Source organism: Taeniopygia guttata, chromosome 12 (assembly GCF_048771995.1).
Source record: "Taeniopygia guttata chromosome 12, bTaeGut7.mat, whole genome shotgun sequence".
NCBI lineage: Eukaryota > Metazoa > Chordata > Aves > Passeriformes > Estrildidae > Taeniopygia > Taeniopygia guttata.
In genome coordinates this window covers 15,637,899-15,664,504 of record NC_133037.1, presented here as the reverse complement: position 1 = coordinate 15,664,504, position 26,606 = coordinate 15,637,899, and the positions used below count along the sequence as shown (strand labels likewise).

General features: G+C 55.1%; 4 protein-coding genes across 15 annotated transcripts in view; 3 read left to right on the top strand and 1 right to left on the bottom strand.

Moving 5' to 3' along the window:
• IP6K1 (inositol hexakisphosphate kinase 1) overlaps positions 1-11,508 on the top strand; it is a 37,052-nt gene extending 25,544 nt beyond the window's left edge. For 5 of the 6 annotated variants that reach the window (XM_030283519.4, XM_030283515.4, XM_030283514.4 and 2 more), the window contains 5 exons: positions 3,220-3,565; positions 5,760-5,970; positions 6,550-6,734; positions 8,027-8,202; positions 8,995-11,508. In XM_030283519.4, coding sequence (XP_030139379.1) covers positions 3,343-3,565; positions 5,760-5,970; positions 6,550-6,734; positions 8,027-8,202; positions 8,995-9,504 — 1,305 coding nt within the window. In that variant the 5' untranslated portion in view covers positions 3,220-3,342 and the 3' untranslated portion in view covers positions 9,505-11,508. The remainder of the gene's footprint in view (positions 1-3,219; positions 3,566-5,759; positions 5,971-6,549; positions 6,735-8,026; positions 8,203-8,994) is intronic. The other variant, XM_030283520.4, reaches the window with a different exon arrangement.
• A 461-nt stretch (positions 11,509-11,969) lies between these two features.
• Positions 11,970-14,197, top strand: GMPPB (GDP-mannose pyrophosphorylase B). The gene is given in 7 exon segments (NM_001245562.2): positions 11,970-12,288; positions 12,362-12,410; positions 12,809-13,110; positions 13,187-13,265; positions 13,360-13,487; positions 13,669-13,851; positions 14,008-14,197. A coding segment is annotated over 1 exon segment (225 nt). The 5' UTR covers positions 11,970-12,013; the 3' UTR covers positions 12,239-12,288; positions 12,362-12,410; positions 12,809-13,110; positions 13,187-13,265; positions 13,360-13,487; positions 13,669-13,851; positions 14,008-14,197.
• A 73-nt stretch (positions 14,198-14,270) lies between these two features.
• Positions 14,271-26,606, bottom strand: part of RNF123 (ring finger protein 123) — a 47,499-nt gene continuing 35,163 nt past the window's right edge. For 4 of the 7 annotated variants that reach the window (XM_072935016.1, XM_032750756.3, XM_072935017.1 and 1 more), the window contains exons 36-39: positions 15,449-15,591; positions 15,027-15,121; positions 14,843-14,928; positions 14,271-14,738 (exon numbers count right to left, since the gene is read on the bottom strand). In XM_072935016.1, the coding sequence (XP_072791117.1) occupies positions 14,639-14,738; positions 14,843-14,928; positions 15,027-15,121; positions 15,449-15,591 (424 nt within the window). In that variant the 3' untranslated portion in view covers positions 14,271-14,638. Of the gene's footprint in view, positions 14,739-14,842; positions 14,929-15,026; positions 15,134-15,448; positions 15,592-26,606 lie in introns of all 7 variants that reach the window. The other 3 variants (XM_030283504.4, XM_030283509.4, XM_041718799.2) reach the window with 1 other exon arrangement.
• AMIGO3 (adhesion molecule with Ig like domain 3) lies at positions 17,220-19,020 on the top strand. Its single transcript, XM_030283512.4, has one exon. The coding sequence runs from the start codon at positions 17,362-17,364 to the stop codon at positions 18,886-18,888; it is 1,527 nt and encodes a 508-aa protein (XP_030139372.3). The 5' UTR covers positions 17,220-17,361; the 3' UTR covers positions 18,889-19,020.

Genomic DNA, 26,606 nt, shown 5'->3' with positions numbered 1-26,606 from the left:
CGTTCTCTGGTGCTGTGTACTGGCAGGAGCATCTCCTTGGGGCTGATGCTGGTCTGGTAAGACGCCTGTAGTCTTCAGCCAGGGTTCAGTAACGTTTAAGAGGTCTCTGGCTGGGTCTTCAAGAACACAGCTCTGTTTCTATGAAGGGATATATTCCCTGCTGGAGGGTGATGTTTGGTTTTGAGGACAGGGTTTACCCCACTTAATGGGTTAGGAGGAGCAGAATTATCTTGGATGTCTTACTGAATTTTGTTTGGAAATGTGTTACTACAAGAAAACACATCTTATTGCCAGGAAGTGTTTAAACAGTGAGGTATGCAGATCAGACTTGGAGCAGATACAGTGACAAAGAGATGTCTAGACGTAAATATTGTAGAGCAGATTCTGTTCCAGTGCATGAGTCTGTTACTGGGGAGGATAATGAAATACGGGGTTGATGTGTCTGTGTAGTCGCAGATAACTCGGCTCCTAAATCCCATCCCCCACCTTTCCCGAGTCCAGCTCAGTGGGCACTCTGTCTTTTTAAGGAGAGATCACTCTCTTGGAAGGGGGTGCTAAACTGGCCTGGGTGTTTCACTGCTGCTTGAACTGTGGTGGTGGTGGAAGATACCAAAGGATCTGCTTAAATGAACTGGTCTCCCTCAAGCTGTTTCTTAGACTGTGCACTGTGTTTTGCAGTTTAATTGGAAGGACTTTGAATTTTTTAAGCCAGCTAAAATAATTGAACTCATGCCTTTGTTTAACAGACAAAGGATGAGTAATATTTAGAACTTCAAATAGTTTTCTGCTTTATGTTCGTTTGAAACTGCTGAGAGTCTTCTGTCTTTGTGGATAGTGTCCATGTTTAGTAATAACCCTTTGAGTTAGTGTGATGAAAAACACTAAGCTGTATCTGAGCTATAAAGTGTCTTTCTCAAGCTCTATGGAAATGTTCATCTTTACAAGTGCCTCTGAAATGCTGCTTGCCACAAAGTATTTTTTTCTCACATTCACTTGAACATGGGAAAATACTGCCTGTATCACTGTTTCTCTAGAGTCTGTGGCTATGTGTGTGTAGAGCAGTTGTATCTGGCTTTGGACTATCTTCCCACCTGATGCCCAGCTCCTTTTCTTGTGTCACAGCCTCAGAATGTTTTGGTTTTATGGCTTTCACTTCCTCCCAGGGAGCCTGCACACCCACAATTTGTCATATTGGGGTTTCCTGGGGGTGCTGGGGTACTTGGCTGTGAGCCCATTGGTGGCCACAGCCATTTCCCAGCAGCCCTTGGATGACTGCAGTCCTGAGCATCATGTGCATGTCCCCTGAGTGTGACAACAACTGTCACACCGATAAATCTTGTATTTCTCTTGTCCTGTGAAGTTTAAACTACGGGAAGGTGTGAAGTTAAGTTTGTCCTCTGTATTGTTTGGAATAGCTGAAAGCTGTGCTTTATTATTGCCAAAAATAAAAGAAATTGAATCCAAGACAAAGCTGCATCAGGAAGGGGAGACTTTAGTCTGTGAAACATTTGTCTGGAATCTGTGAAGTGCTGACCTCTTGCAAATGGTGGTACCTCTCTTATTCTTGGATATTAACTGTGTTCAAGCCAACTAAAACATCTATGAGCTGAAGTTTCTTCTTGTTGATAAAGCAAACAAGAGGGAGGAGAGAAATCCCCAGCATGTTTTTGTTTGTGATCCAGCTTAGGCTCCGAGTGAGTTTGGGAGACAAGTTTGAGGGATGCCTTGAACCAACTTTGACATGAGTTACTTTAGAGAGGGACTATCTGTGTTGTGTGGTTTTTTCCTTCCTATTTCCTGGCCCCTGCCTTAAAAGCCAGCTAAATATTCACATTATTCCCCTTGCACTGAATGTGGCAGTGTGGTCATGTAACCACAAAAGGAAATGTTTTCCAAGGGATCAGCAAGATGATTCAACTCAAATGTACGTACCTCATACTATCCCAAAAACCCAGTGTGAGGCACCAAGCAGGAATGAACAGAAAGGGAGAGAGAAGCATTGTTCTGCTGTGGGGAATTTGGGTTAGATTGGGTTAAACATGTTATGAAGTGTCACCCCTCCTTTTGCATCCCTCGAGCTTCATCTCTGACATGGCCGAATTGGAGCCGGGGAGATGAGCCCCTGTTCATGCAGAATTCCCCCAGCCTGGCAGTGTTGTGTAGCTGCAGAGACATCCCGTGGCTGGATGAGGAACAGCCCGAGCCGTGTCCCTTGTTCAGGCCTCCAGGATCCCTCAGTTCTTAAATTACTGCCCTTGGCTGTTGCTGTGCGAAGAAACTGGAAATTCGATGCATTTGGAAACTGTAGTCACCACTTGGTTGTTGTACCAACATTTGGATAACTCATCGTTGTGAGGAAATCCTGTGACATTTTCCCCAGCAGCCTCAGGGGCAGCTGTGATCTAAGCTGGAAAAAGGGCAAGTCATCTGGAGAGAATTTGGGCAGCTTTACTTTTCCATCATCCTGTGGCTGTACTGGGCACTCTGCAAACACTAAAAGACCATCTGCTTCTCTAAAGCACTTGTAATCTCATTTGGGATTTAGTGATATATCTTGCTTACCTCTAGAGATCAGGGCTTTGTTGTGCATATAGGTGCTGTGAAAGCATTAGAAAATTGTCCTGAAAGGCTGAGAGTAATAAGGAGAGAATCTGAGCAGAATTCATTCAGTTCCAGCACACACAGTGACAGAACAACTGTCTTACTCTGTGTCTTTCATGTCAGTGCCTGAAGAGAAGTGAGTGCTAAAGGAGGAAACAGTGTGACAGTAGCGGGTGAACAGGAATTATTTAGATATTAAAAATGCAGAGGGATGAGGAGAGGATTTCAGATTCTGGAAATGTTTGTACTGCCTGTGTCAGTCACCAGTACTGATAGGCAGGTGTGGGCTATAGCTCACAGTCTGCTTCATTGCCTGACTAATAAAATGAACAGGGAAGGAAATAATATTTTATAAAAATGGGAGGCTTAAAATAGCCGTATTTCCTCCTTTCCCTGTCCGTTGTCAATCCTATTGGAGGAGCTCTAGATGGGACTGCCTCCAATTAGTGTGTGTTTACCTGTAGGATTAAAGAGGTGGTGAGGAGCATGCTGGAACAAGCAGGATGTAAACAGAAAACAGAAGAGATAAGGGAATAAATAAGTACCATAAACTTCTCCAAGCAAACAAGGAGTGAGTGTAAGTAGTCCTTTACTAACAGGAATCTATTGCTTTTTCAGATCACTGCAAGGAAGCAAATTGCCAGGATTTCTCCCCTGTGGCTGCCTGACCACTGCTGAGCTACCCCTCCCAGCCCATGTGGCTCTCCCCATGCTCCAGGAGTGCAACGGGTGCCCAACGCAATGTGTGTTTGTCAAACCATGGAAGTGGGCAAGTATGGCAAGAATGCCACTCGCTCTGGAGACCGGGGGGTCCTGCTGGAGCCTTTCATTCACCAGGTGGGCGGGCACAGCAGCATGATGCGCTACGATGACCACACTGTCTGCAAGCCCCTCATCACCCGGGAGCAGCGCTTCTATGAGTCCCTGCCCCCAGAAATGAAGGAGTTCACACCTGAGTACAAAGGTGAGGCCTCTTGGCATTTGAGAGTGCAGTTACAGCCTTTAAGAACCTGCCCTTCCATTTTCCTGCAGCTGCTGCTGTCTTTTGGGGTAATTTTGCTTTTTTGAAACTCCCTTTTGTGGGCTGGCAATTTGATAGCAGCACTTGGAGGAAGTTGTTTTTTTTTTTTTGGTAGGCACAGTGAGTTGAATGTGCTCCTCTTTCTAGACAGAAAATATGCAATGTGACAGTTGTAGTCCAAAGTTTAAGGTTATGGATGTGTAGCTTAAGCAGTTTTATTACCAAGTTATTGTCAATTACAGCCTTGACCTTGAGCTAATTAAGCCAGATCATAGACTGAGCACTTGCAAATTCCAGTTCCATAATTTATTGCTTCCTCATCCCATCTCTTTTATGGACCCATAGCAGCAAGCTGCTGTAGCAGGAAGTATGGCTTTCCCAATGCTGAGGTGCAGCCTTGTCCCCAGCTGAAGGAGTGGAATTTTCCAGTGCTTGTGTCATTGTAGGAGGCTGGCAGCTCAGCTGTGTCTTTGAGAAGCTCTTTAGGCTTCCAGCCCTGTGTGTTTGTGTTCAGGATGGTGATGTGGTCAGGTAGGCTTCTGGGGGGCTCAGTGTTCCTGTTCCCTCTGCTGCTTTCTCTCCACATGGCACTGGGAAGGTGGTGCTTTACAGATAGCTGGGACCATCTGTTCAGGATCTTGCCTTTGCATCTTACTGCAGCCTGATTGTCTTAAAGCAGTATCAGCTTCCTTCCCGGTGTCTGCACACAGGTTGTCATGAGTGAGGGATGCAGTCTGCAACAGATGGGTCCTCTCTTAACCCTCTGGCCATTCTGAGGCCACACAGTGCTCTAGTGTCCCATCAGAAATCCCACTGAAGCCAGTAGTTCCTAGAGTCCATATGATGTGAGTTTTTCTTGGGGTGGTGTGTTGAAAAACAATGAAGCTGATAGTCCAGATGGATTCTTGTCTTGTTGAGATCAGGTATTTCCTGGTACCCTAATGGCATGGGATGTGCATGTCTCTCCCAGTGCGAGATTTCATTCTGTACAGTTTCCTCATAGTCCTTGAAATTTTTCCTATTGATCTGGGGGAAACACTGGGTATGATATTTTCTGTCTGAGCACTTGGATATTACTGTAAGACTTCAGAGAGGTATTTTGAGCACATCCAGGCAGCACTTGGAGTAGCATTTATGTAGTGACATTCTGGAGTTGTGTTTCAGGCACCTGAACCTTGCTAACATTGTCCTGTGCAGGTGAGGAGAAAAGAAGGACGAGAACAGGATGGCCAGCATCAGCTGGGCAGGGCAAGGTTTCCTCATGTTTGTGATAAATCATTTGGTTCAGTGCATCTGTCATTTGAAACTCCTGGCAGCTAGTCAATACTACTGACAAGCTAATGAAACATTTTGTCATTGCACATCAGGAGATGGGCTGATGGCCTCATTTTCAGGGCTGGAGCAGTAGTCCCAGAAATGAAGATGTCAGCCCTGAGTGGAAGTGTCAGCAGTCCTGCTCTGTGGCTGGCCAGATATATTCTGAGTCTGTGCTGTGGGAGGTCTATAACCTCCCTTGGTCTGGTGCTTTTCAGGAGCCTTCACAAGATGAAGCTGGACAGGACACATGGTCCTGCTTTCCTGCCCTTGACAGAGGTAGTTATGCTTCCAGAGCCCCTTGTTTTTATTGCTAGGAAGGCCTAGACCCTTGCAGATCCCTTTTTTTGAGACTGGCTGACTTGTGATAAGAGTGGCAGGTGTTACCTCAGCCTTAGGGCTCTGTACTTCATTGCTCTGATGCTGGAAAGCTCCTTTAGCAGAGAAAGCACAGTCCTGCTTGGCCAGTGACGTCCCTGTCAACAGCAGGAATGTTTCTGCAGGACGTAGGTACTTATCCAAGCAAACCAGATATTATTTTACATGCTTTGCTCCTGTCAGCATCTTGGCAGACTGAACTTGACTCTCTCCAATTTAACATTTGCTGCAAGACTGAAGGAAGGAAATAAATCACACCCTCAGCTTTCCAGCTGTACTTTTGTCCTTATTTCCTGTGGTGGCAGAGCTTCCCCCTCTTTCATTGCTCTTGGTTTGCTTTGCTTCTCTGTGAGCTACCTTTTCCTCTCTCCTGTAGAGCATTTGGTTGATAATGGTTGTGTGTTCCCTCCTCCAGGAGAATTCATGTGTTATTTCTCCCTGGCAGGTGTGGTATCTGTCTGTTTTGAGGGAGACAGTGATGGCTACATTAACCTGGTGGCCTATCCCTATGTGGAGAACGAGGCTCTGGAGCAGGATGATCTGCCAGAGAGGGACCAGCCACGGCGCAAGCACTCGCGCCGGAGCCTTCACAGGTCAAGCAGCAGCACCGAGCACAAGGAGGAGAAGCCTGGCCGGGCCAGTGACAGCACCGAAAGGTAAAACTTGGAGGGTCCAGGGACAGCACAAATAACAGGAGAGCTCTCTTCCTTACTCCTTTGGTTGAGGATGTTCTGCAATTCCGTAAGGTGGCCAGGCTGTTGTGCACTTGCTAGCCCAGCACATTTTGGCACTGCAGACTCTGTCAGGAGTTTTGCTGGGTTCAGGATTCATCCATAAGAAATGCTTCTGATACAGGGTAAGTGTTGGCAGTGTATCAGATGTGGAACCAAAGCATACAGAGCAGATTTGGACACTCTTCAGTCCACCTGGTTATTAACCCAGGGGTTTCTTCCCAGGGAATTTTGAACAGGGGTCTTCTACCTCCTCACCCCAGCCAGAGCTTCCAGAGGAGCCAGTGTTACTGTTTGCTCTATTAGCAGATATATTAAATAGACCAGATCCTGGAGCATGGGTCCATAGCCCAGGGTGTTGGTGAGGATTTGCTTTTAGAAGATCTGCATTGTGTGCAGCAGGAGAAGGAACAGGAGATGGTTGTGTGCCAGTTGAGGTTGTGACAGTCGTGTGTGAAGAACTGATGGAATCTAATGGGCAGGTTTGTTCTGTCTTTACACCAGCAGCATCCAGGAAACGAAGAGTCCCAGGGTGGACTTGCACATCCACTCAGATGTTCCATTTCAGATGTTGGATGGGAACAGCGGCCTGAGCTCTGAGAAGATCAGCTATAACCCCTGGAGCCTGCGCTGCCACAAGCAGCAGCTGAGCCGCATGCGGTCCGAGTCCAAGGACCGGAAGCTGTACAGTATCCTTTGGGAAGCACAGCCGGGTGTGTCAGGCTGCTGCTGCCCTGGTCTTACCTGCCTATGCCTGAGGCAGCCAGGCCTGCATTTCCCTTGGCATTTCTGTCCTCAACCACAGTTGTTTCTTTTAGCTGTTCCTTCCTGCTTCCCATACTGTGACACTAAAGAATCATAGAATGGTTTGGATTTTAGAAGGGGCCCTAAAGATCTCAGTCCACCTTCAGGCAGTCAGACTGACTTCTTCATGTGTTTGGAAGATGGATTTGTTTTCTGTGCCTTCGCAAATGGCTCCTTTTGCTGAGCTTGCCAGCTTGTGGGGTTATTTTGTTTCACCTGATTCTGTTTTCCTCACATGGAAACAAACGTACTTTTAATAGCTGTATTCTTCATCATTTTAACTTTGTGGGCTTCCTTCTCCAGTTCTCAAGTGTGAGCTTGGAGACTCCAGATTTTGTTTTTAAATGGCGTGCATCACTTGCAGAGAAATCATTCTCTTTGGCTGCCCTCTCCTTTTTAAGCACACTTCTTTATTTTTATGAAGTTTCTCTTTCTAAACCAAACAGAGTTTCTCTCTTGCACATTTAATCCAGCTGTGCTCTTGATTGCTGTTTCAGATTTTACATGTTGATCTGTACTCTGTGGGACTTCTTAGGGCAAACTTTTGGGGTATTTTTTCCCCCTTGTGGAACAAGCTGCTGTACAGAATGCCTGGGCTGTGTCCTCAGTGCTGTGCCCCAGTGCAGGAGCTTGCCCATTGTATGCTGCTGACAGAGAGCTCCTGTTACTGTTCTGTTTCCTGGCTTTGTCACCTCCCCAGCTCCCCCCTGTGTGTCGGGTAGTGCTGCTGTTCTGGACAGGCCAGCCCTGCCATTACTTGACCCTTAAGTTTTCAGTCTGTAGGCTTTGTATTGTTTATCCATATGGTCAAATAGCTAATTTGATTAGACTTTAAGCTCTCTCGTAATGGATCAGCAATTCCTACTGGCATACTATGTCCTTCCTGACACCAGTGTTTTGCTTTTCAGTTTCCTCTCTGAATTTCCAGTACAACTGCATGTGACCTTCCGGCTGTTGGCTGTTCTACTTTCTAGGCTGTTTCCTCTACCAGCTGTCAAAGTCTGGGTCCACTGTTTGAGTTTTGTCCTTTTCTTCAACTCGCCAAGCTGTTTGTCTTGTCTGTTCTTTGGTTCCTGTTTGTTTGTTGTCCAGCCCTATCTCCTGCTGACCCAAATCCCTGTCTGTGGTGGCCCCTGGGTGCCTTTGGTGGGTGAGCGCTCCTTGACACACATCCCAGAGTTCCTGTTGCTGGAGAACGTGGTGCATCACTTCAAGCTTCCCTGCGTGCTTGATCTGAAGATGGGGACCAGACAGCATGGAGATGATGCCTCTGAGGAGAAGGCTGCTCGGCAGATGAAGAAGTGTGAACAGAGCACTTCTGCCACCTTGGGTGTGCGTGTGTGTGGGATGCAGGTAGGGATCCCCCAGGCTTCAGATGCTGTACCTTCCTTTTCATAGCTGCATTGAGCCTCCCAGTTAGTGTTTTCTGCTGAGCACTGAATTTGAACCTCACACTGCAGGTAGGTACACCAGCATTCACGCTATTTTTATCTTCATTTCTAAGCCTAAAACAAATGAACCTGCTTTTCCTGAGATGGCCTTCTTTGTCCAGAGCTCCTTTATTCACAGACAATTAGGGGATTTTTTAATAAATTATTTTTGTGGCTTAGTGTTCAGCTAGAATCACAATGCCTGAGAATGGAAGTGTCTGACATTTCCTTCTGTCCTGCACTGATTGTTAAAAGGTTGCTGTGCCTGTGCGCAAGTGTTTGCTGTTGTGCAATAATTGCTCCTTTCCCCACCTGCCGAAAGAACCAGATCTTGTAACCCAGATCTCTGCCCACAGACTCTGAAGCAACGAGGGCTCCTCGTTAATCACATGCCACATAGTGGCAATAGGTGTTGGCAGCTCCTGCTGCCAGAGGATTGTCTGAGTTGTTGTAAGACTTAGCTTTTTAACTTTTGGGGTCAGTTGTGTCATAGCTTTTGGGGCACTAGGACTTGTGAGCCCCTTTTGGGTGTCCTGGAAGAGAACTCTAGTGCTCAGGCATCCTGAATATGCCCCTGGGTGGCACCCAGGAGCTGCTCTGGGACGCAGGGAACGGGCAGAGCTGTCTCCTGCTCCCACTCAATCGTAATGGAGATAGGATGAGTTCCCTCTGTGCATTTGCTCCCACTTGATGTGCATTTCCTTTGGTGTTCCAGGTCTATCAGCTGGACACAGGGCATTACTTATGCAGGAATAAATACTATGGGCGCGGCCTTTCCATCGAAGGCTTCCGCAATGCCCTCTACCAGTACCTCCACAATGGCATTGAGCTGCGCAAGGACCTCTTTGAGCCTGTCCTCGCCAAACTGCGCAGCCTGAAGGCGGTTCTGGAGAGACAGGCCTCCTACCGCTTCTACTCCAGCTCCCTCCTCATCATCTACGACGGGCAGGACAGCCGTGCGGGGGCCTTGCTGGAGCGCCGGCCGGAGGCGCGCCTGAAGCGCGGGGACGGCTCTGTCCCGGAGAGCCTCCAGGACGGCGGCGGCCCCGAGCCCGGCTCCTCGGCCCAGCCCAAGGTGGACGTGCGCATGATTGACTTTGCACACAGCACCTTCAAGGGCTTCCGCGACGACCCCACTGTGCACGACGGACCCGACATGGGCTACGTGTTCGGGCTGGAAAGCCTCATCAACATCATGGAACAGATGCGTGAGGAAAACCAGTAGCTCTGGGCTGTGGCCTCTTATTCTTGTCCTGGTGGCAGGAGCAGACAAGACCACCCACTACTACAGGAAAAACACAGACAAATTTGGTTTTAAACAACTGTATCGCTCTGTTGTTTTTTAAATGTACTTGGATAGAAGAGCTGAGGTGAGGCAGGACGGAAGAACTCGTGCTGACCAGATGGTTCTGACCGCACTTGCTCTGCCTTCTGGAGGAGGCTCTGTAGATGCCTGCTGGGTGTCAGGTGTCCCGGTTCTTCACTCATCATATGTGTGTTCTGGAGGGAGGACCTGGACATAGGGAAGAGAAAGCAGGAGAGCCCAGGGCCCTCGACGAGGCTGGAGCTCTGGTGTGAGGAGCCTTCTGCCTCAGGAGCTTCCCCTTTGAATTTCTCCCGAGTTGTTCGGAGAGGGCGCTTGCCTGATGGTTGGCAGTGTCTGTGAGGCCACCGGTGAGAAGTCAGGCACCGGTCCCTGTGTTTGGTGTCGCTGGCTCTGCCCTGGGTTTTGGAGATGGGGCTTTGCTTTTGATGCTGCCTTTTTCTGCTGTTTGGGCACTGTGAGTAGCTACCCCAAACACAGAAATGAAATGACCAAATGCAATCCCTGGCAGAGCTGTGGCTTGGAGGGAATGCCGCACACGTGGAGCTGAGCTCGAGCCTGGGGTCTGCTTGCTCCCTGCTGGCATGGCATGGCATGGGCAGGCACAGGGCTCTGCAGGAGTGACTTGCCCTGGACCACTGACTTGAAAGCGCTCAGCTCGTGGGCTAGCAATAGTACCTGTAGCAGTTAACATGACCCCAGCTGTGCAGTGGGGCATTTCGGACCATTTCAACCCTTCCCCTCCTGTAAAGTACAGAGTATGTCCCTCCAGCACAAAGCTGCCCTCTTCCCCTGGGGACCCTCTGCCCCCAGGCCCTGCTTTTCCAACAGGTCTGGGGGTGGTGGAAGGGGAGGCTGAGGCTTAGGGCTGATCCCTATCTCCTCCCTGAGGGTCTCTAGAGGCCAGGTGGGGGGTGATTTAGCTGAGCAGTGAGTGCCACTGTCTTGACTGTTCAGTACCACTGCCTGACTGTTGAGCTTCGCTTCACAGAATCAGTGTCTCCCAAAATAAATGTCCCCAACCTCCTTTGATGAGGAATTAATGTTTGATACTGTGGCCTAGTGGTACCGGACTGAACCGTGCTCCACCTCAGCTCCTGTTTCTGTGCTGGAGCCCTGGCTGCTCCCTCCTGCTCTCACTGACTTGTTCCATGGCATTACCATTACCCTGTGTACCCACAAGGCCAGGGTTGGGTTTTTTTAATTACTTCAGGGAAGCTTGTTCGGGGAATACTCGCATGTCGCATGTGTGCCGACTCCATGTGCACAGAGGCCGCTTGGAAAGCACGGCTGCCACATCTCAGGCACAGGTCTGTGGCACTGGTGTGGAGGGGGACAGGAGAGCTGCCCGCTTTGTCTGCCTGTCTCCCAGCTCCTCAAACCTGCCACTGCTCCCCTCCCACCCTCTGGAGAAGGACTTCTATCCACGGCACGCTGCCCTGCACTGGGTTACTTCATTGCTCCTGCGGGTCCCTACCTTGCCAGGACTCGCAGGGTTTTCAGGGAGCAGGTTTGCAGGAGGCAGCAAGGCTGTGTGCGTGCGGGGGTGTAGGTACCCACAACAGCCGTATTGTTCCCTGGCCCTGCCCTAGCGTGGCCCATCGCCGCCCACCTCTGCATGTCCTTGTTCCCGCGGGCTGTGCTCGGATGAGTCGGGCCGCACCGCCGGGAGAGCCCCTTGCTGTCCCCCGCGCTCATTCCTGCCTTTCCCCGCCTCACTGCGCCGTGACGGACGGGCCACGCTGCCGGTGCTCAGTGGGAGCCGCCTCCCTCCCTTCGGACCACCGCGGTGGGACTCCACAGCTTGTACATAGCCTTGGCCCTGTTTGTTTTTACATGAATAACCACCCTGTTTGTGCTTCACAGAGAACCAAAAACCATTAAAGGATCTGTTTTTGTCCGCGGCGTGCCGTGCCTGCCTCTCTTGGGGACGGGATTAGGGGGTTTGGATGAACGTCCCCGCCCGGTGCGGCTGTGGCTGCTGCTCTCTTCTCATCGGAGTGGCCCCGTCGTTGCTGCATCCCGAGGGAGCCCCGGCCCCGGGCAGGGTGCGGTGGCTGCAGCAGAGACCTGGCCGGACGGCGCTGGGACGCTTTAGAGCTGGTTGGGCGGGGAGTGTGCGGGGCGGGCGGGAGGAGCCGGCGGGAGGAGCCGGCGGAAGGCGGGGCCCGGGCGGGAGGAGCCGGCGGAAGGCGGGGCCCGGGCGGGAGGAGCCGGCGGAAGGCGGGGCCCGGGCGGGAGGCGGGGCCCGGGCGGGAGGCGGGGCCCGGGCGGTAGGAGCCGGCGGGAGGCAGGGCCCGGGCGGGAGGCGGGGCCCGGGCGGGGCGGAGCCGCGCCGCGATGACGCGCCCGGCGCGCCCGGCGCTGACGTGTCGATGCGGGCGCTGGCCTGAGACGCGGGACGCGGGGGATGCGGGCGCTGATCCTGGTTGGCGGCTTCGGGACGCGGCTGCGGCCGCTGACCCTGAGCCGGCCGAAGCCGCTGGTGGAGTTCTGCAACAAGGCGGTGCTGCTCCACCAGCTCGAAGCTCTCCGGCAGGTGGGGGCGCGGGGCGCGGGGGGCGCGGGGACCGCCCCGCCGCCGGCTGACCCGCGCTCCCGCAGGCGGGCGTCAGCCATGTGGTGCTGGCGGTGAGCTACATGTCGGACGCGCTGGAGGCCGCTATGCGGGAGCAGGAACAACGGGTAAGGGCCCTTCCGCCTCCCCCCGCCTCCCCCCGTTACCCGGCTTGTTCCGCCGCTCACCCTGTGCCCGCAGCTCGGCATCCGCATCTCCATGTCCCACGAGAAGGAGCCGCTGGGCACAGGTAGGATTCGGGCAGGAGCTTGGGGCTGGTGGGCGGGCACAGGTGGGATGGAGGAAGTCCAGGGACAGCAGGGTGGGTGCTGGGGGGAACACCGGGATGGATACGGCACGGCTAGAGACGCTGGGAGGGGGGCACCGTGGACATTAGGGTGGGTAGGGATGGGGGACACCGGGAGTGGGACACCATGGGCAGCAACATGGCAATGGATCGGTAGGGCCGGCAAGAGCAGGGGAATCAGGAGGAGTATGCTAGCATGGACATGGGCAGGACCAGGGACAGCGGGCCGGGTGAGGATCCAGAGGGACTGGGGACTTGGGAAGGATGCTGGGACGGGCAGAGGTGGGCCCAGCAGGACCCGGGCTCACCACGTCCCTGCGGCGTCACTCACGGCCGCGCAGCGGGACCGCTGGCGCTGGCGCGGGACGTGCTGGCCGAGGACGGGGAGCCCTTCTTTGTCCTCAACAGCGACGTGATCTGCGAGTTCCCCTTCGCGGCGCTGGCCCGTTTCCACCGGCAGCACGGCGGCGAGGGCTCCCTGGTGGTGACCCGCGTGGAGGAGCCAGCCAAGTACGGTGTGGTGGTGTGCGAGGCCGACACCGGCCGCATCTGCCGTTTCGTGGAGAAGCCGCGCGTCTTTGTGTCCAACAAGATCAACGCTGGCCTCTACATATTTAACCCTGGCATCTTGCAACGCATCCAGGTATGAGCCGGGGTGCCAGGCTGGGCCAGGCTGAGGGACTGTGCCCCCTGCTCAGCCCCGTACCTCATTCTTGCAGCTGCGCCCCACCTCCATTGAGAAGGAGATCTTCCCCGCCATGGCACAGGATGGGCAGCTCTACGCCATGGAGCTACAGGGTAAGGCCCTGTGCACAGTGCAGGCAGCATCGGGGGTCTTGCCTGCACTGCCACCCTCACGCTGGGGGCTGTCACCGTGGCTTTGTCCCCACAGGCTTCTGGATGGACATTGGGCAGCCAAAGGATTTCCTTACGGGCATGTGCATGTACCTGCAAGCGCTGCGGGCTCAGCACCCCGAGAAGCTACACTCGGGGCCCGGTGTCGTAGGGAATGTGCTGGTGGTAAGTGCCAGCCCCCAGCACAGCAGCCCTGGGCACGTCATGAGCTCTCTGCATTGTCCCACCACTGTCCTCACTGCCATTCTCAACCTGTGCCCTCCTCTTCCCTGGCTGGCCAAGTGGCAGGGGCTATGCCAAGAGCCGTCTGCCCTTCCAACCCTGGCATGGGCCCTCCTCCTTCCAGGACCCCAGTGCCAAGATTGGAGCAAACTGTGTCATCGGCCCCAACGTGACGATCGGGGCCGGCGTGGTGGTGGAGGACGGGGTGCGCATCAAACGCTGCACTGTGCTGGAAGGGGCCCGCATCCGCTCCCATTCCTGGCTGGAATCCTGCATTGTGGGCTGGAGCTGCTCCGTGGGGCAGTGGGTGAGGACACGTGTGCCCCCGCAGGGGATCGGGACTCAGCTCTTGCCCTCTCACCTCCTCGGGCTGTGGCTGCAGGGATGTGGTCCCTGCAGGCAGGAGCAGGAGCCTGGCAGTGGGCCCTGAGCCCAGGGATGTGACAGGGCCTCTCTGGGGCAGGTGCGCATGGAGAACGTGACTGTGCTGGGCGAGGATGTCATCGTCAACGACGAGCTCTACCTCAACGGGGCCAATGTGCTGCCACACAAATCCATCGCCGAGTCTGTGCCAGAGCCACGCATCATCATGTAGCAGCCCCCAGCAGGCCCTGCGCTCCCAGCTCTCCTTGGATTAAATATTTATATTTCCATTTACTGTTAAGCATCACCTGAGTGCAGCCCCAACACCAGGGCCTTCCCTTTCCCATCGTTCAGGGTACCACATAAGGAAGAATAATTTAATGCTGCTTTTCATAAAGTCAGCCCCCAGCCAGGGGCAAGTTAACAGCCCAAATGCCCAGCTCAGCCCCCCTGCCCTGGCCCCGGGGCTCCCATGTGTTCCCAGCACTGCCACAGAGCCGAGGCCTTGGGCTCCTCTCCCTGAGAACGGCCCACAGGGCGGAGAGGCTGCTGGGCACCTGCCTTTCCCACCCTGCAGCCCTCCCGCCTCACACTGCTGCCCTGTGCTGGGTCCTGACCCTCTGGGTGAGGGTCCCATAGCCCTGAGCAGGGCAAGCGTTTGGGGAGAAGCCAGTGTGAGGCGGGGGGGCTGCCCCGCTCCGCTGGGGGAGCCTGTGGTGTGGGGCTGGGCTCTACGAGCTGGCTGGCTTGGTGAAGTCGTCCACCCCTGTGATGGTGGCCTTACAGAAGAAGCAGTCCTTGTTGTTCATCAGGTGCTGGTTGATGCAGGCTCTGGGACAGAGGAGGAAAGAGCATCAGCCCCCACCCACACAGCACAGGCCAGGGCCAGGGGCTGGCAGTCATCCTGGTGGAGGTCAGACATGGGAGCTACTCACTTGCATGACTTATGGGAGCAGGGCCTGAAGATGGCTGAGATGGGGTGTGCGTAGCAGATGGGGCACAGGTCTTCCTCGCTGGTGGGCTGTGGGGGTTACCAGGAGTTAGCAGTGGCATCCAAAGTCCCGTGTCCCAGGCCTCTGTCAAGGACTGGGACAGGGCTGGGGCAGGGAGAGGACTCACCAGTGTGGTTGCAGCTGCCTGCTTGGACTCTTCACTCAGATGGTTCAGCATCTTTTCCACCTTTGCCAGCTCCTCAGTACTGATGTACTCTGTGTCTGGGGAGCAAACTGGGTGTGTGTGGGGTGAATGGGACCCTCAGCTGTCCTGAGGCTGCTGCACAGAGGCTGCAGCTGCCCTTGGGGACCAGCCAAGACAGGGAGCACTGGGCACTGAGGAGAGCAGAACTACTGGCTGGCACTGGATACATCCCCATCCAAAGTGCTGCTCCTGGGGTGGTGGAGGAGGGCATAGACACCTGTCCCCAAGACTAAAAGGGCTGGGATGTCACAGGGGACAGAGATACCAGCAGCCCCATTCCCCCCTCCCCGGCTGTGGGTGGGTGCTGAGCACAGCCCAGCTCCTGGTGCAGTGCCAACACTTACAGGTGTGCAGGGAGAAGTGGCGCTTGTCCGTGGGCGGGGCAGCTGCTGCCAGGGCCGAGGGCTCAGCGTGGCCCAGCAGGTACTGGATGGAGCGCAGCTGGAAGCAGGGATCTGCCAGCAGCACCGTGGTCGCACGCTCGGTCCTGCCAAGGAACACAGACCTCAGACAACTCACCCTGTGCTCCCACACCAGCACCCCCAGCTGCTGTCCCCTCGGTCCAGGAGAACATCCTCAAATACAGCCAAAGAGCAGCAGCCATCCTCCTCCTCTGCCACCCCGACTCAGAGGCTCCGGGGATCGATGCGGTGCTTCAGCACTTGCTGAGGCTGCAGCCCTTGGGCCAGGGCCTGAGCCTGGGGCTGCTGCAGGGCAGCTGAAGCATCCAGCACTGCCCTTGGTCACAGCACCTCAGGGGACATGCTCTGCAGAGCCTCACACCAGGGGCTGGGGCCCTCCTGCACCAACAGGACAGCTCAGTGTGTGCTCAGGGCAAGCAGGTCCCACCAAAAGGCAGGAGGGAGGAGTCGTGGCCCTCCCTGGCTTCAGTGGGCACAGCCAGGGCAGATGAAGGTCGCCTTAATGAGTGTCTCCCTCGGGCACCAGTGCCGTGGCCTGCTAACAGCCCCTGGCAAGGAGCAGAGCTGGCTCCGTGGCTGGCCCAGGGGCAAGCAGAGCCGCCCCAGCAGCAGGAGGGGCAAGGGAGCAGCCAGTCAGCACAGGCTGAGCCAGGACGCAGGGGGTTAACAGCCCCTTGACTCGCAGCAGCCGCAGCCGCCAAATTAGCTTTTTGCTGCCCTAATGGAAAACAATTCCCCAGTTCTCCTCTTCCCACTAAACCGCCTGAGCTCTGGATAATGACATTCCTGCGTGTCCTTCACCCTTCCCCGTCAGCAGCCCGCGGCACCCCCTCTGCCGCAGGGACCCCACTGGGCTCAGCCCCCCTGCTCACCCCAGGGTCGGGGGTGCTGGGGAGCCCCCAGCTCGTGGGGTGATGAGGATTAGGGCAGCCGGAAGGACCGCGGCTGGGAGAGAAGCAGCACCGGGGGGTGACCGCCATCCCCACTCGCAGCCTGGGTGCAGGAGGGGCTCCCAGAGGGGCTCCCAGAGGTGACGGGTCTATTCCAGCATTCTGCCCGAGGCTGGGCAGCGGCGGGACAGCCGCTTTATGGATGACAGCCGATCGCGCTCTCCGGCGGCTGCACACCGGTGCGGCCGAAGTGGTCCTCAGGTCCCCTGGGGACGAGCGACCACGCAGGGTCGGTGCTGGCTGCGCATCGCTCTGCCCACCCGCAGGGAGGGCCACGGCCAGGGACGGGGACAGGGACCGGGCCAGGGCCACCACTCCCCGCGCCGGGGCCAATGGGATCCCGCCCGGCCCCCTCGCCGCGCACCGCCCGCGCGTAAATAGGGGCAGGAGCGCGCCCGGCTCCGGGAGGTGCCGCCCGGGAAGGAGCCGGACGAGGCTCCCCGGAGATCGCAGCGTGCGGATGTGCCCCGGCGGCGCCGAGCCCTGAGAAACTTCGCACTCCAGGGATGAGCAGCTCCAGGAGGCAGCGAGGCGCCCGCCCAGCCCGACACGCAGCCCCGGAGCGCCCGAGCGCCTCAGCCCCCTGATGCCGATCGCCGGCGCCCACCCGACCCCCGGCAGCCCCCGGCCCTCGGCAGCACAGGTACGAGGCAGCCTCGGGTGAGCCGCGGCAGAGCCGGGCAGGGCGATGCCGCCCTTTAGGTCTTTTCAAACCCCACGGCTGGAATCGGGATTCTCTTTCGCGGGGTGCAAAAGGGCGGCTGTGGATGCTTGGTAGAGCCAAACCAGCACTGAGGGAAGACGAGAGACGGCGGCAGATTTTTCCTCGCGTCTCATCCAGCCTGGCTTTGCTGCCGGGCTGTACAGAGGCTCCTGCCCGCCACGATGTCCTCGCCGGTGATCGCGGACTCGGTCTGGCCGCGGGTGGCAAAGCTGTTCCTGCTGCTGCTCCAGCTGTGCACCCCCCGAGCCTCCCCGCAGCCTCGCCGCTGCCCCGATGTCTGCATCTGCACCTCCGACCTGCTGAGCTGCAGCCAGCAGATGCTGCAGCGGGTGCCCCAGGCACTGCCGCCCACTACCAGCACGCTGGACCTCAGCCACAATGCCCTCACCCAGCTCCAAGACCACTGGCTGGCTGTTCTCCCGCACCTCGAAGCCCTCCACATCAGCCACAACCAGATTCGGGACCTTTCTCCGCGGGCATTTCACAATGCCTCCTTCCTGCGGTACCTGGACATGTCCTCCAACCACCTGCAAGCTGTGGAGAGGCACTACTTTGAGTCACTGGTGAGCCTGGAGGAGCTGCTGCTCTATGACAACCATATCAAGCGGGTGGATGAAAACGCCTTTGCCAAGCTGAGTGATCTGCGGAAAGTCTACCTGAGCTGGAACAACCTGACCACCTTCCCTTTCCATGCTGTGCAGGGGCTGGGAATCCACAAGCTCCGCACGCTGGACCTCTCCTCCAACAGCCTGAGCAGCATCCCCGTGGAGGTGCTGACAGCTCTGCCCGAAAACATCGTCAATGGCTTGTACCTGCACAACAACCCCATCAGGTGCAGCTGCCCGCTCTACCTGATGCTTCAGCGCTGGAATCAGCGAGGTTTCAGCTCCGTGAAAGATTTCTCTGAGGAACACACCTGCAAGGTGTCTGACAACGTGCCCCGGTCCCTGATCAAGTTCCTCAAACACAGACACATGTTTGAGAACTGCTCGGCGAGCACCGAAGATGCGCACCTCTCACACTTGGAGGTGGTGGTGGGCCAGCCCATCCTGCTCACCTGTAACACCAGTAACACCAGCCTGCCACACGCTGCCACCACCTACATGTGGATCACCCCTCACCATGAGCCCATCAAACACCCAGGGAACAGCAATCGCTCCCTGGAGCTCTATCGCAACGGCAGCCTGAGGATCGCCGCAGCCAAGCCCTGGCTCTCGGGGGTCTACGTAGGCTTGGCCATGAACAGCCCCTACAACTTCAGCAGGATGTGCGAGTTCAACATGACTGTCCTCTACCCCAAGGCAGCTGGGGAGACCTTCAGCACTGGCCTCACGACCCTGCTGGGCTGCATTGTGAGCCTGGTGCTGGTGATCATCTACTTGTACCTCACGCCGTGCCGCTGCCTGGGCTGCTGCAAGAAGCCGGCCCCGCTCAGCCCCCCGCAGGAGTGCAGCGCCCAGTCCTCCATCCTCAGCACCACTCCCCCCGCCACCGATGGGCCAAACCGCAAGGCCAGCGCCAACAAACACGTCGTCTTCCTCGAGCCCATCAGGGAGACACAGAATGGCAAGATCCGCCTGGCCCTCGGTGAGGACTTCCCCGACCCCAAGCACCCCAAGGTCCTGCAGCTCAAGTCGGACTCAGAGTCCATCAGCTCTGTCTTTTCTGATACCCCCATTGTGTCTTAGTGGGACAGAGCTAGGAGGAGAGCTGAGGTCTCCTCCATTGCTGCTAGACCAGGATCATTGGGGATCCCGAGTTCCTGGCTTGACCATGACCCACGGGAGCGACTGACACCACCCAAACTGCTTCAGCCATGGGCTCCTGGTGGGTTTTGGGCTATGGGCACATTGGTGCCCAGCAAGAACGCCTTGCATAATCCGCTGGCAACGGCTTGTTAGCACACGGGTAATGCTAACCCAGCATGCTGGAGAAACACCCCTTCATTTGGGCACCTACCCTCCCTAATGAGACACCAGGTCTGGGGGTCTGTCATGTCCACAGACCCCCCCAAGCCAAGGAATAGCTGACAGTGTGGGACACTGTCCTGGCTCATGCCAGGGTCCTCAGGAATGGCGATGCCACCGTCCTCTCCCAGCACACGCCGGTTGCCATCAGCATGTCATGGCTGGGAGCAGGGGACTGGGACGCTGTCACAAACCGGGGGTACACACCCCCACAACCCTCCCCAAACTGGCCATGCAGGAGGGATGGAGCTCAGCATCTGACCAGCCACGCAGCCCAGCAAACCTTACAAGCTTTTGCTTCCCGAGAAGCTGTAAATTGTCAAGGCAGGATTAGGTGATGAGACACAGCGCCCCAGCCCGCATTGCTCAGAGCTCGCCGTGCCACCAAGGACACTGAGGTCTCCGATGCACCACGCGCTCCTTCGCTGCTTCTCCTTGAGGCGGACACGCGCTGCTCAAGCACAGCTATTTAGGCAGTAACCTAATCAGCCTATCGATAAATGTGAGTAATCCTCCCCTCTCCTGGGTCATAATTCTCTAGTTCCATTGGAATAAAAATGCCTATTTTTTTAAGCTCACACTGGGCTGAGTGTCTCCTTGCCCTTGGAGCAATGTGCAGCTCACGGGCACAGCGGTGGGAGGCTGAGGTCTGAGGGAGCCCTGAATTCCTGCAGGCCCAGCACACAGAGCCAGGCAATCTGCACTAGACTGGCAGCCTCTGCTTCCATCAAATGGCCTTCAGCTGGCCTCGGCAAGGGGGTTAAATGTGCTGGTGGTCTGCTGCTGGTGAGAGAGAAGCATCCAGTGGTTTGTCCTCGGGAGGGCAGGTCCCCTAAATGATGCCTGGGAGCTGGGGAAGGAGCAGCACTGACTGACATGAGGGCACATCCAGACCCCGAAAGGAACAAGCAGGGTTTAGATGCAAGGTAAAGATACCTCTAGGGATGGGACTGGCACTGCCTTTGGCAAAGCCCTGGTGCTCCCTGCAGATGGAGCCCCCACTCATTTAACCTGTGCTGCCTTCCCTGGCACTCACCCTTGCCTCTTCCTGAAACAGGGAGAGGTTCTGCCCCCCACAAAATGCCTGTCAGATCCCACAGAAGGATAAGGGTATATTACCCATCTGCCAGTCACCAGTATCCCATCCACAGCTGGAGCTAGAGCAGGAGCATGTGGCCATCACATGCAGGCAGCACAGGGGAGGCCGCGGCTACCAGCTGTGGGCAGGAGCACAGCTCAGACATCATGGGGACCAGGAGGGGACCTTCAGAGACCTGCAGCCCCCTCCCATGGCTGAGTGGCCTGGTCCCAAGAGCTGCTGGCAGCCCTGTGACTGGCAGGAGGGGAAGAACCCTGTGGCATCAGGACCACACTACCACACATCCTTTCAATTTCTCTGGCCAGTAAACAAGCAGCTTTTTTCCCAGCAAAAACTCAACTTTGTGCCCAAATAAATTGTCAATACAGCCCTGCCCCCCCCTCCAAGGAGGGTGAATGTCTGGGAGAGCAGCTCTCCTGAGGCAGCCTGGCCTCCCAGCACCTCCCGACAGTGACTTTGCGCAGCTCCGTGCGGTCCGCGCTCCGCGGCTGGCGGAGGTGACGGATGCACAGCGACAGTCCCCACTGGCTGTGCCCTCGCTGCCCCACGCCTGCCACCGCTGGCCCTGTCACCTCGCGTTAGCGCCGTGCCCTGACGGGCCCAGGATGCCGTGCCAGCCGCACCGCGGGCTGCCAGGGGCTGCCGAGGTGCGTCGGTGTCGGACACAGAGGTGAGCGGCACCTTGAGGGTGGAGCTGAGGTGCTGCCATCACCCCTGGCTTCGCACCAAGGCTGGGATCCCATGGGAAGGAAGGTTTGAATTGAACCTGGGAATGTCTGGGAAAGAGAAGCGACCCAGCTGACGGCACCCAGGTCCCGGCCAGACAAGGGCACTGGTCAGAGCACGTGCCACATCTAAGCACATCTTCCTCCAGAAGGAAAGATCAAGTGCTTCTCTGGGACCCAGCACCAGAAGTGGGTGTACCCACCCATCATCACCATTCTTGTCTGTCTCCCCAAAAATCTTCTCCTTCCCCATACCAGTCTTCTCCTTACCAATACCAGCTTCCCAGGCATTAGTGTTCCTGCAAACCTGTATCCTCAGCTCAGGATAATGACTGAAGATTGGAGAAAGCTCAGGGAGCATAAGAAAAGCTCCCTGTGGCCTTTCCAGGGACACATCAGCCTGAAAAAGCCCAGGAGAGCTCTCCTAGGCTGGCTGCAATTCTCCTATCCCTGCAGGAAAGCTGAGGCTTGCTCTCCAGGGACTTGCTCTGAGATTTGTATCCGTGCTGCCCTCAAGGCATCCCTCTGCCTCTACCCAGGAAAGTCCTGCTGCTCCTTTTCACATGTTCCTGATGCTGAGAAAGGATCCTGCAGCACCACACTGCTGATCCAATGAGTGCTGGGAAGCGGTTTGAAGAAGCAGTTCATTAAGCAGCCTGAAAGGCAGAACATCTCAGCAAGGAAAAACAGCCAGGAGCAAAGCCTCTCTGACAGGCAGGAGCTGGGAAACCTAATGGATGTTCCCCAAGGAATACACTGTCCCCTCTTGGCAGCCATCTCCACCATTACACCCCTGGCTCCCTGCCAAACCTCCCTCCTGCTCCTTGACTCTGCAGGGCACAGTAATGGTTCAGCACAAAGCTCACTGGCCCTGGCACACAGGGACCTGTGCCAGTGTGTGTGTGGGGATAAGGCCTGGCTTTGGTGACCAGTGTCCAACACTGACTCCTGTCTCCTCTGGCACTTCACACCTCAGCCAGGACAACGGGGCTGCACTGACTGCCCATCCCATCCTGTCCTCCTGTCACCAAGGATGGACACGGCAGGGCCCGGATCCTTTCCTTACGATGCTCACAGTTTTCCAGAGAGCTCAAATCAGCAAAGCCAGGTGCTGGCCAGCACAAGGCCTGCTCCTGCCTCCCAGCATGTGCCTGACAGCCCCAAGGGGCTGGAAGAATCCAGCCCTGGCAGTCCCATCACTCAGGATGCAGCACTTGGAGTTGGCAGCTAGTAAAAACATTGACCACACTCCTTTTTTAACCATGAAACCTAGCCCAGAGCTAATAATTCTTCTGTGCTCTGGCTCACACTCACCCCAATGTTACACACTGCAAATCTGCAGTACCACCCATTTTCTGAGTTTTTAGAGCAAGGTACCAAGGATTCCTTTAGACTGTATGGTCCATGAAACATCTACTCCTGCCCCTCCTTCCACCACAGCTTGCTCACCAACACTGTTGAGGGAGCATTAGTGTTTAAGGGATCAGTAATTAAAGTCTTATGGGAACTATGCAGAAAACTGTCATGTCCACGGGTCCAGCCAAGCCCCCAGGGTCCCAGCAGCACTCGAACACACAGGTGGGTGGCCAGGCTGATTAGGAATCTGCAGACTGGGATCTTCTGATCTTTCCAGTGGAGGTGATCCCAAAACAATTTAGCAACTGAGCAGTCTTTTTAGCCTTCCTCTCCCACCCAGTCTTGTGCCTCTTTACCTTTCTGCTCACTGGTGTGTTGCTTCTACCCCAGGAACTCCTCTGTCTCCTCCCAGCCCACCTCTCTGCACTCATTCATAGTTCGCAAAGGAGAGGAATGTGGAGAACCAGACAGAAATATCCCAACATCACAACAGCCCAGTGCTGCTTCTGGCAGGTCCCACGGTCTCCTGCTCAGCATGGTTGTTTCTGGTCCAGGATCCCTGTCTTGTGCTCTGATAGCTGGTTCCACCATGATCCTGGTGAGCACAGTGTTTTTCCTTCTGTCTTCTCCATCCTTCATGCAGAAGTCCTTGGGAGATGCACCTTGAAGGCTCTTTAGGACTTGTCCTGTACAGACTGGTTCTTGCATGTGTCCCAACCCTCTCCTCACCCTGACAGCATCACCTCCCTGCCTCTGAAGGGATGGAGGAGCAGAGCAGTGGCCCGCCCTGACACAACCCAGCTCCTTTCCACTCTGGGATGGCCCCTCACTTCCCACACAGCCAGTTCTAATTACAGCATGCTCTCACACACAGGGGACCACAGCCTCACCTCTGGGCCTCACCCCTTCCCCTGCCACTCGCTCTCGCCAGGATCCTGACACCAGCTCTGGCCAACGCTGCTCCATTAGCTCACTTTGAAAGAGGCTTAATAGAAAATCTGCTCAATTATTTAGCAAGCACACAAATGGAGAGATGATACTGCCTGAAGACAGCCAGGGTCTGTGGTGTGGATTCAGCCCAGCTCCTGGCTCAGCCTGGCAGATTTCCTCTCCTCCCTGCTCAGTCATTAAGGCTGCAGAAGAAGCAAAGGGACATCCCTGCCCTCGGCCCTGCCAGTCCCTGACACTCCCCAGTGCTGCCCAGCAGCTCTCAGAGCTGAGGGCTGGGAGGAGGCACTCACCACGAGCAGCACCAGCCCATCCTGCCTGACCCAGCAAGGAAATGCACCTCTGCTCTCCCAAAAGCACAGCCTGCTCCATCCAGGTGAATGATGGATCAGCTGTCTCACCATAACCTGGCCTGGGCAATGTTCCTTTTCCTTGTGCTTAATGGCTCTGCTTGATGCCAGGACTCCATGCCTGGATGAGCGTCCTGTGCTGGGAAAGGAGCAGCTGAGGCATCTGATTGCAGCCTGATAATGTGACTGATAAGTTGGCAGGGCCCGGGCTCTTACTTACTTACTGAACTTCCCCACTGCAATGTTCTCATCCCTTAAATGGGACTTTGTTCCGTCACTACCAGATGAGCCCATTCCCTATGTCCCAGATGTTTGCAGCATCTTTCAACCAAGTGCCTATCACAATGTCTGCTTGCTGGGTTAGAGGCAACCAGAAAATACACAGCCAAGCCAAGGAAGTTTCCCAAAGTCCTGTCCCTGCCCTCATTCTCTGGGGCACAGCCTCCTGACAGGGAACCAGTCAGGGTCACCCTGTTACTGGTAATTCCCACAGGGACATTCCTACATGCAAATGTGGGTTGGAAAATCTCCTTGTTAATGATTTCTCTCAATCTTGGAGTTACCAAATGGGACCTGGACGAGATTTCTACCAGCTTTCAGCACTGCCCAGGCAGAGTGCTTCTGGGGAAGAGCAAAAGCCCATCCTATTATCCTGCTTGCTGCCCTGAGAGAGAGAAAGGAAAAAGGAAAGCTGTCTACAGATGAGTCCATGTAAATGGGTCTGCTCTGGGGAGCCTGGTTACCCTTTAAATCACTTCAGCCATGGCAATCATCTCCCATGAGAGTGTAAAGAGGAAGGTTGGAATTCTCCTGTTCCATTCCTCTTACTCATGCACCTGGAATGCAGATGCTTCCCACTACTGTGCTCTGGGCCAGTCATCCCTGACATGCACCATGTCCCTGGGTTTTGGGTGATTGCTACCCCAGCTGCACCTCACAGGTTTCAGCACCCTGTGGTGATGGTGACTTGGACAGGGGATTAAACCAGGGCTGAGCCCTCGAGGAATACAAAGGCAGGAGAAAAGCCTCAGGTTTTTGGTTTTCTCTATCCCATCTCTGTTTGCCATTTCCCAGTGTAATTGCACAGAGCAGAACTGCCCTGTAAGTGGGGTGCAACACCCATTCCTCAATTCAGACTGCTGCCAAGAGTGTGGGAGCTCAGTGCTCCCTTTCCCATGACACTCTGCGTTTGATCTCTGCCTGGTCTCTGCCATCCCCTCTGCTCAGGCAGCAGTAGAGAGTCACCAAACTGCCTGCCCTGGTAGTTTTGTCTTGATTGACCTCAGTGGCTCCCCTGCAACATTTGCTTGCCTTTTATAGATCACTGACGTATCAAACCTCAGGTTTAGTGCATGGCTTTGCAAAATCACACAAAAGAATTTTGCTTTATGGATATTTTTCCCTAGGCTTCCTCCTGTTCCACCTTCTGCTTCTCCCACTCACTCAGGTCCACCTTAAGGACACAATGCTTTTCACATATCATTCCACTATTTTGCATTTATTTCTCCTTTCCAGTGCTCCGGGAAGTGACTACAAAGCCCTTGAACATCAGAGACTTGCCAGTTCCCTTGAGCACGGTGTCTCTGGTTTGTGATGGTCCAGCCCAAGGCATGAAGGATGCTGCTGGCACACAGGGGACAGTGCCACTTGGTGATGACACTGGCTGCCTGGAATTCACAAACCCAAAGCACAACAGGCTTTTCAGGGAAAGAATAGAGTCTGGAAGGTTTCTGTCTCTTCAGGATTCCCTGCAGGCTAGGAAGGATGTGACCGATATCCCACTACCATCTTCCCAGTGCTGTTTGGAGTTGGATAAACTGAGGGACAACCCTTCCTCCTCCCCATTTTGACCTGACAAGTGACCTGACTTGGGACACATGTCCAATGGAGAGACAGGCAGGGAAGGACTTCTCATCCTGGAATGCAGGGAACTGTTTTATCACCTCCCTCTTCCCTTCAGGAAGAAGTGTCTAGTTGTGGCATCAAACCCATAGTGTTCACCCTTTCCACAGAGCAAGGTTCTGAGGGCAAGCAAAATCCACCTCTGTTCACAGCCCAGAAAGGTCATGATCAATGACCTTGTGCCCAGGTTTTTGGCACTGTCACACTTGGGGCTGTAAGACTGGTGCAGCAGCCACAGGAGGCAGGTTATAATTAGATGTATTTGTGCACATCTTTGAGTCCTTGAGAGAAGAAGCTGAAAGAATGGCTGCAGGGCTGAGCCACTCGGCCAGATGGGACTCTGCTCTGCAAAGCCAGACACTTTTGTGCTCTCCAAACATGAAAACAAGCAGGATGTACAGCACAGACAGAAAAGCCCCATCTCCTACAGCAGTGACCAGGCAAGACACCTGCAAATGACACAGGGAGACAGCAAAGGCAGGGCTGCAGAGTGCAGAGTGTCTGAATAAGTCTATTTGCAGGACTCAGAACAAGAAGACACAGACACATAAATGATCAGGTCAGCTGTGGCTTTCTCCAGCCACAACACTCCCCCACCCAGTGCTGCCTCTCTGAATAATTGGTTACCGTAAAGACAAGATTTGTTTAATCTTAAAATCAGCATCACCCAAGAGCCTGGAGAACACTTGTCTCACCTTTGTAGCACATGTCTGGGCAGCCAGAGAGCTCTGCACACATTCTGATGCCTCCCTAAAAGGGGTTCAGGGTGAAGGAGCTCCAGTGAGCTCCATTCCAGCCATCACTGTGTGCTGCAGCACTTTGATGTGTCACCACATCAGCACAGCTCTATCACATGCAGCACCTACATCTTCCACCAGCACTGTCCTGTCACACAGTGCCAGACCCCATCCCAAGGAGGAAGGTGCACACATGCTGTCAGTACAGCATCTCACAGTCACCTCTTAAAAGGGTTCTCCATCACAGGCACTTCTCACAAGGGTTTTCCACCACCAGAGGAAGGGGCTTTGCAGTAGCACTGGGATGCAGCTGATACAGGGA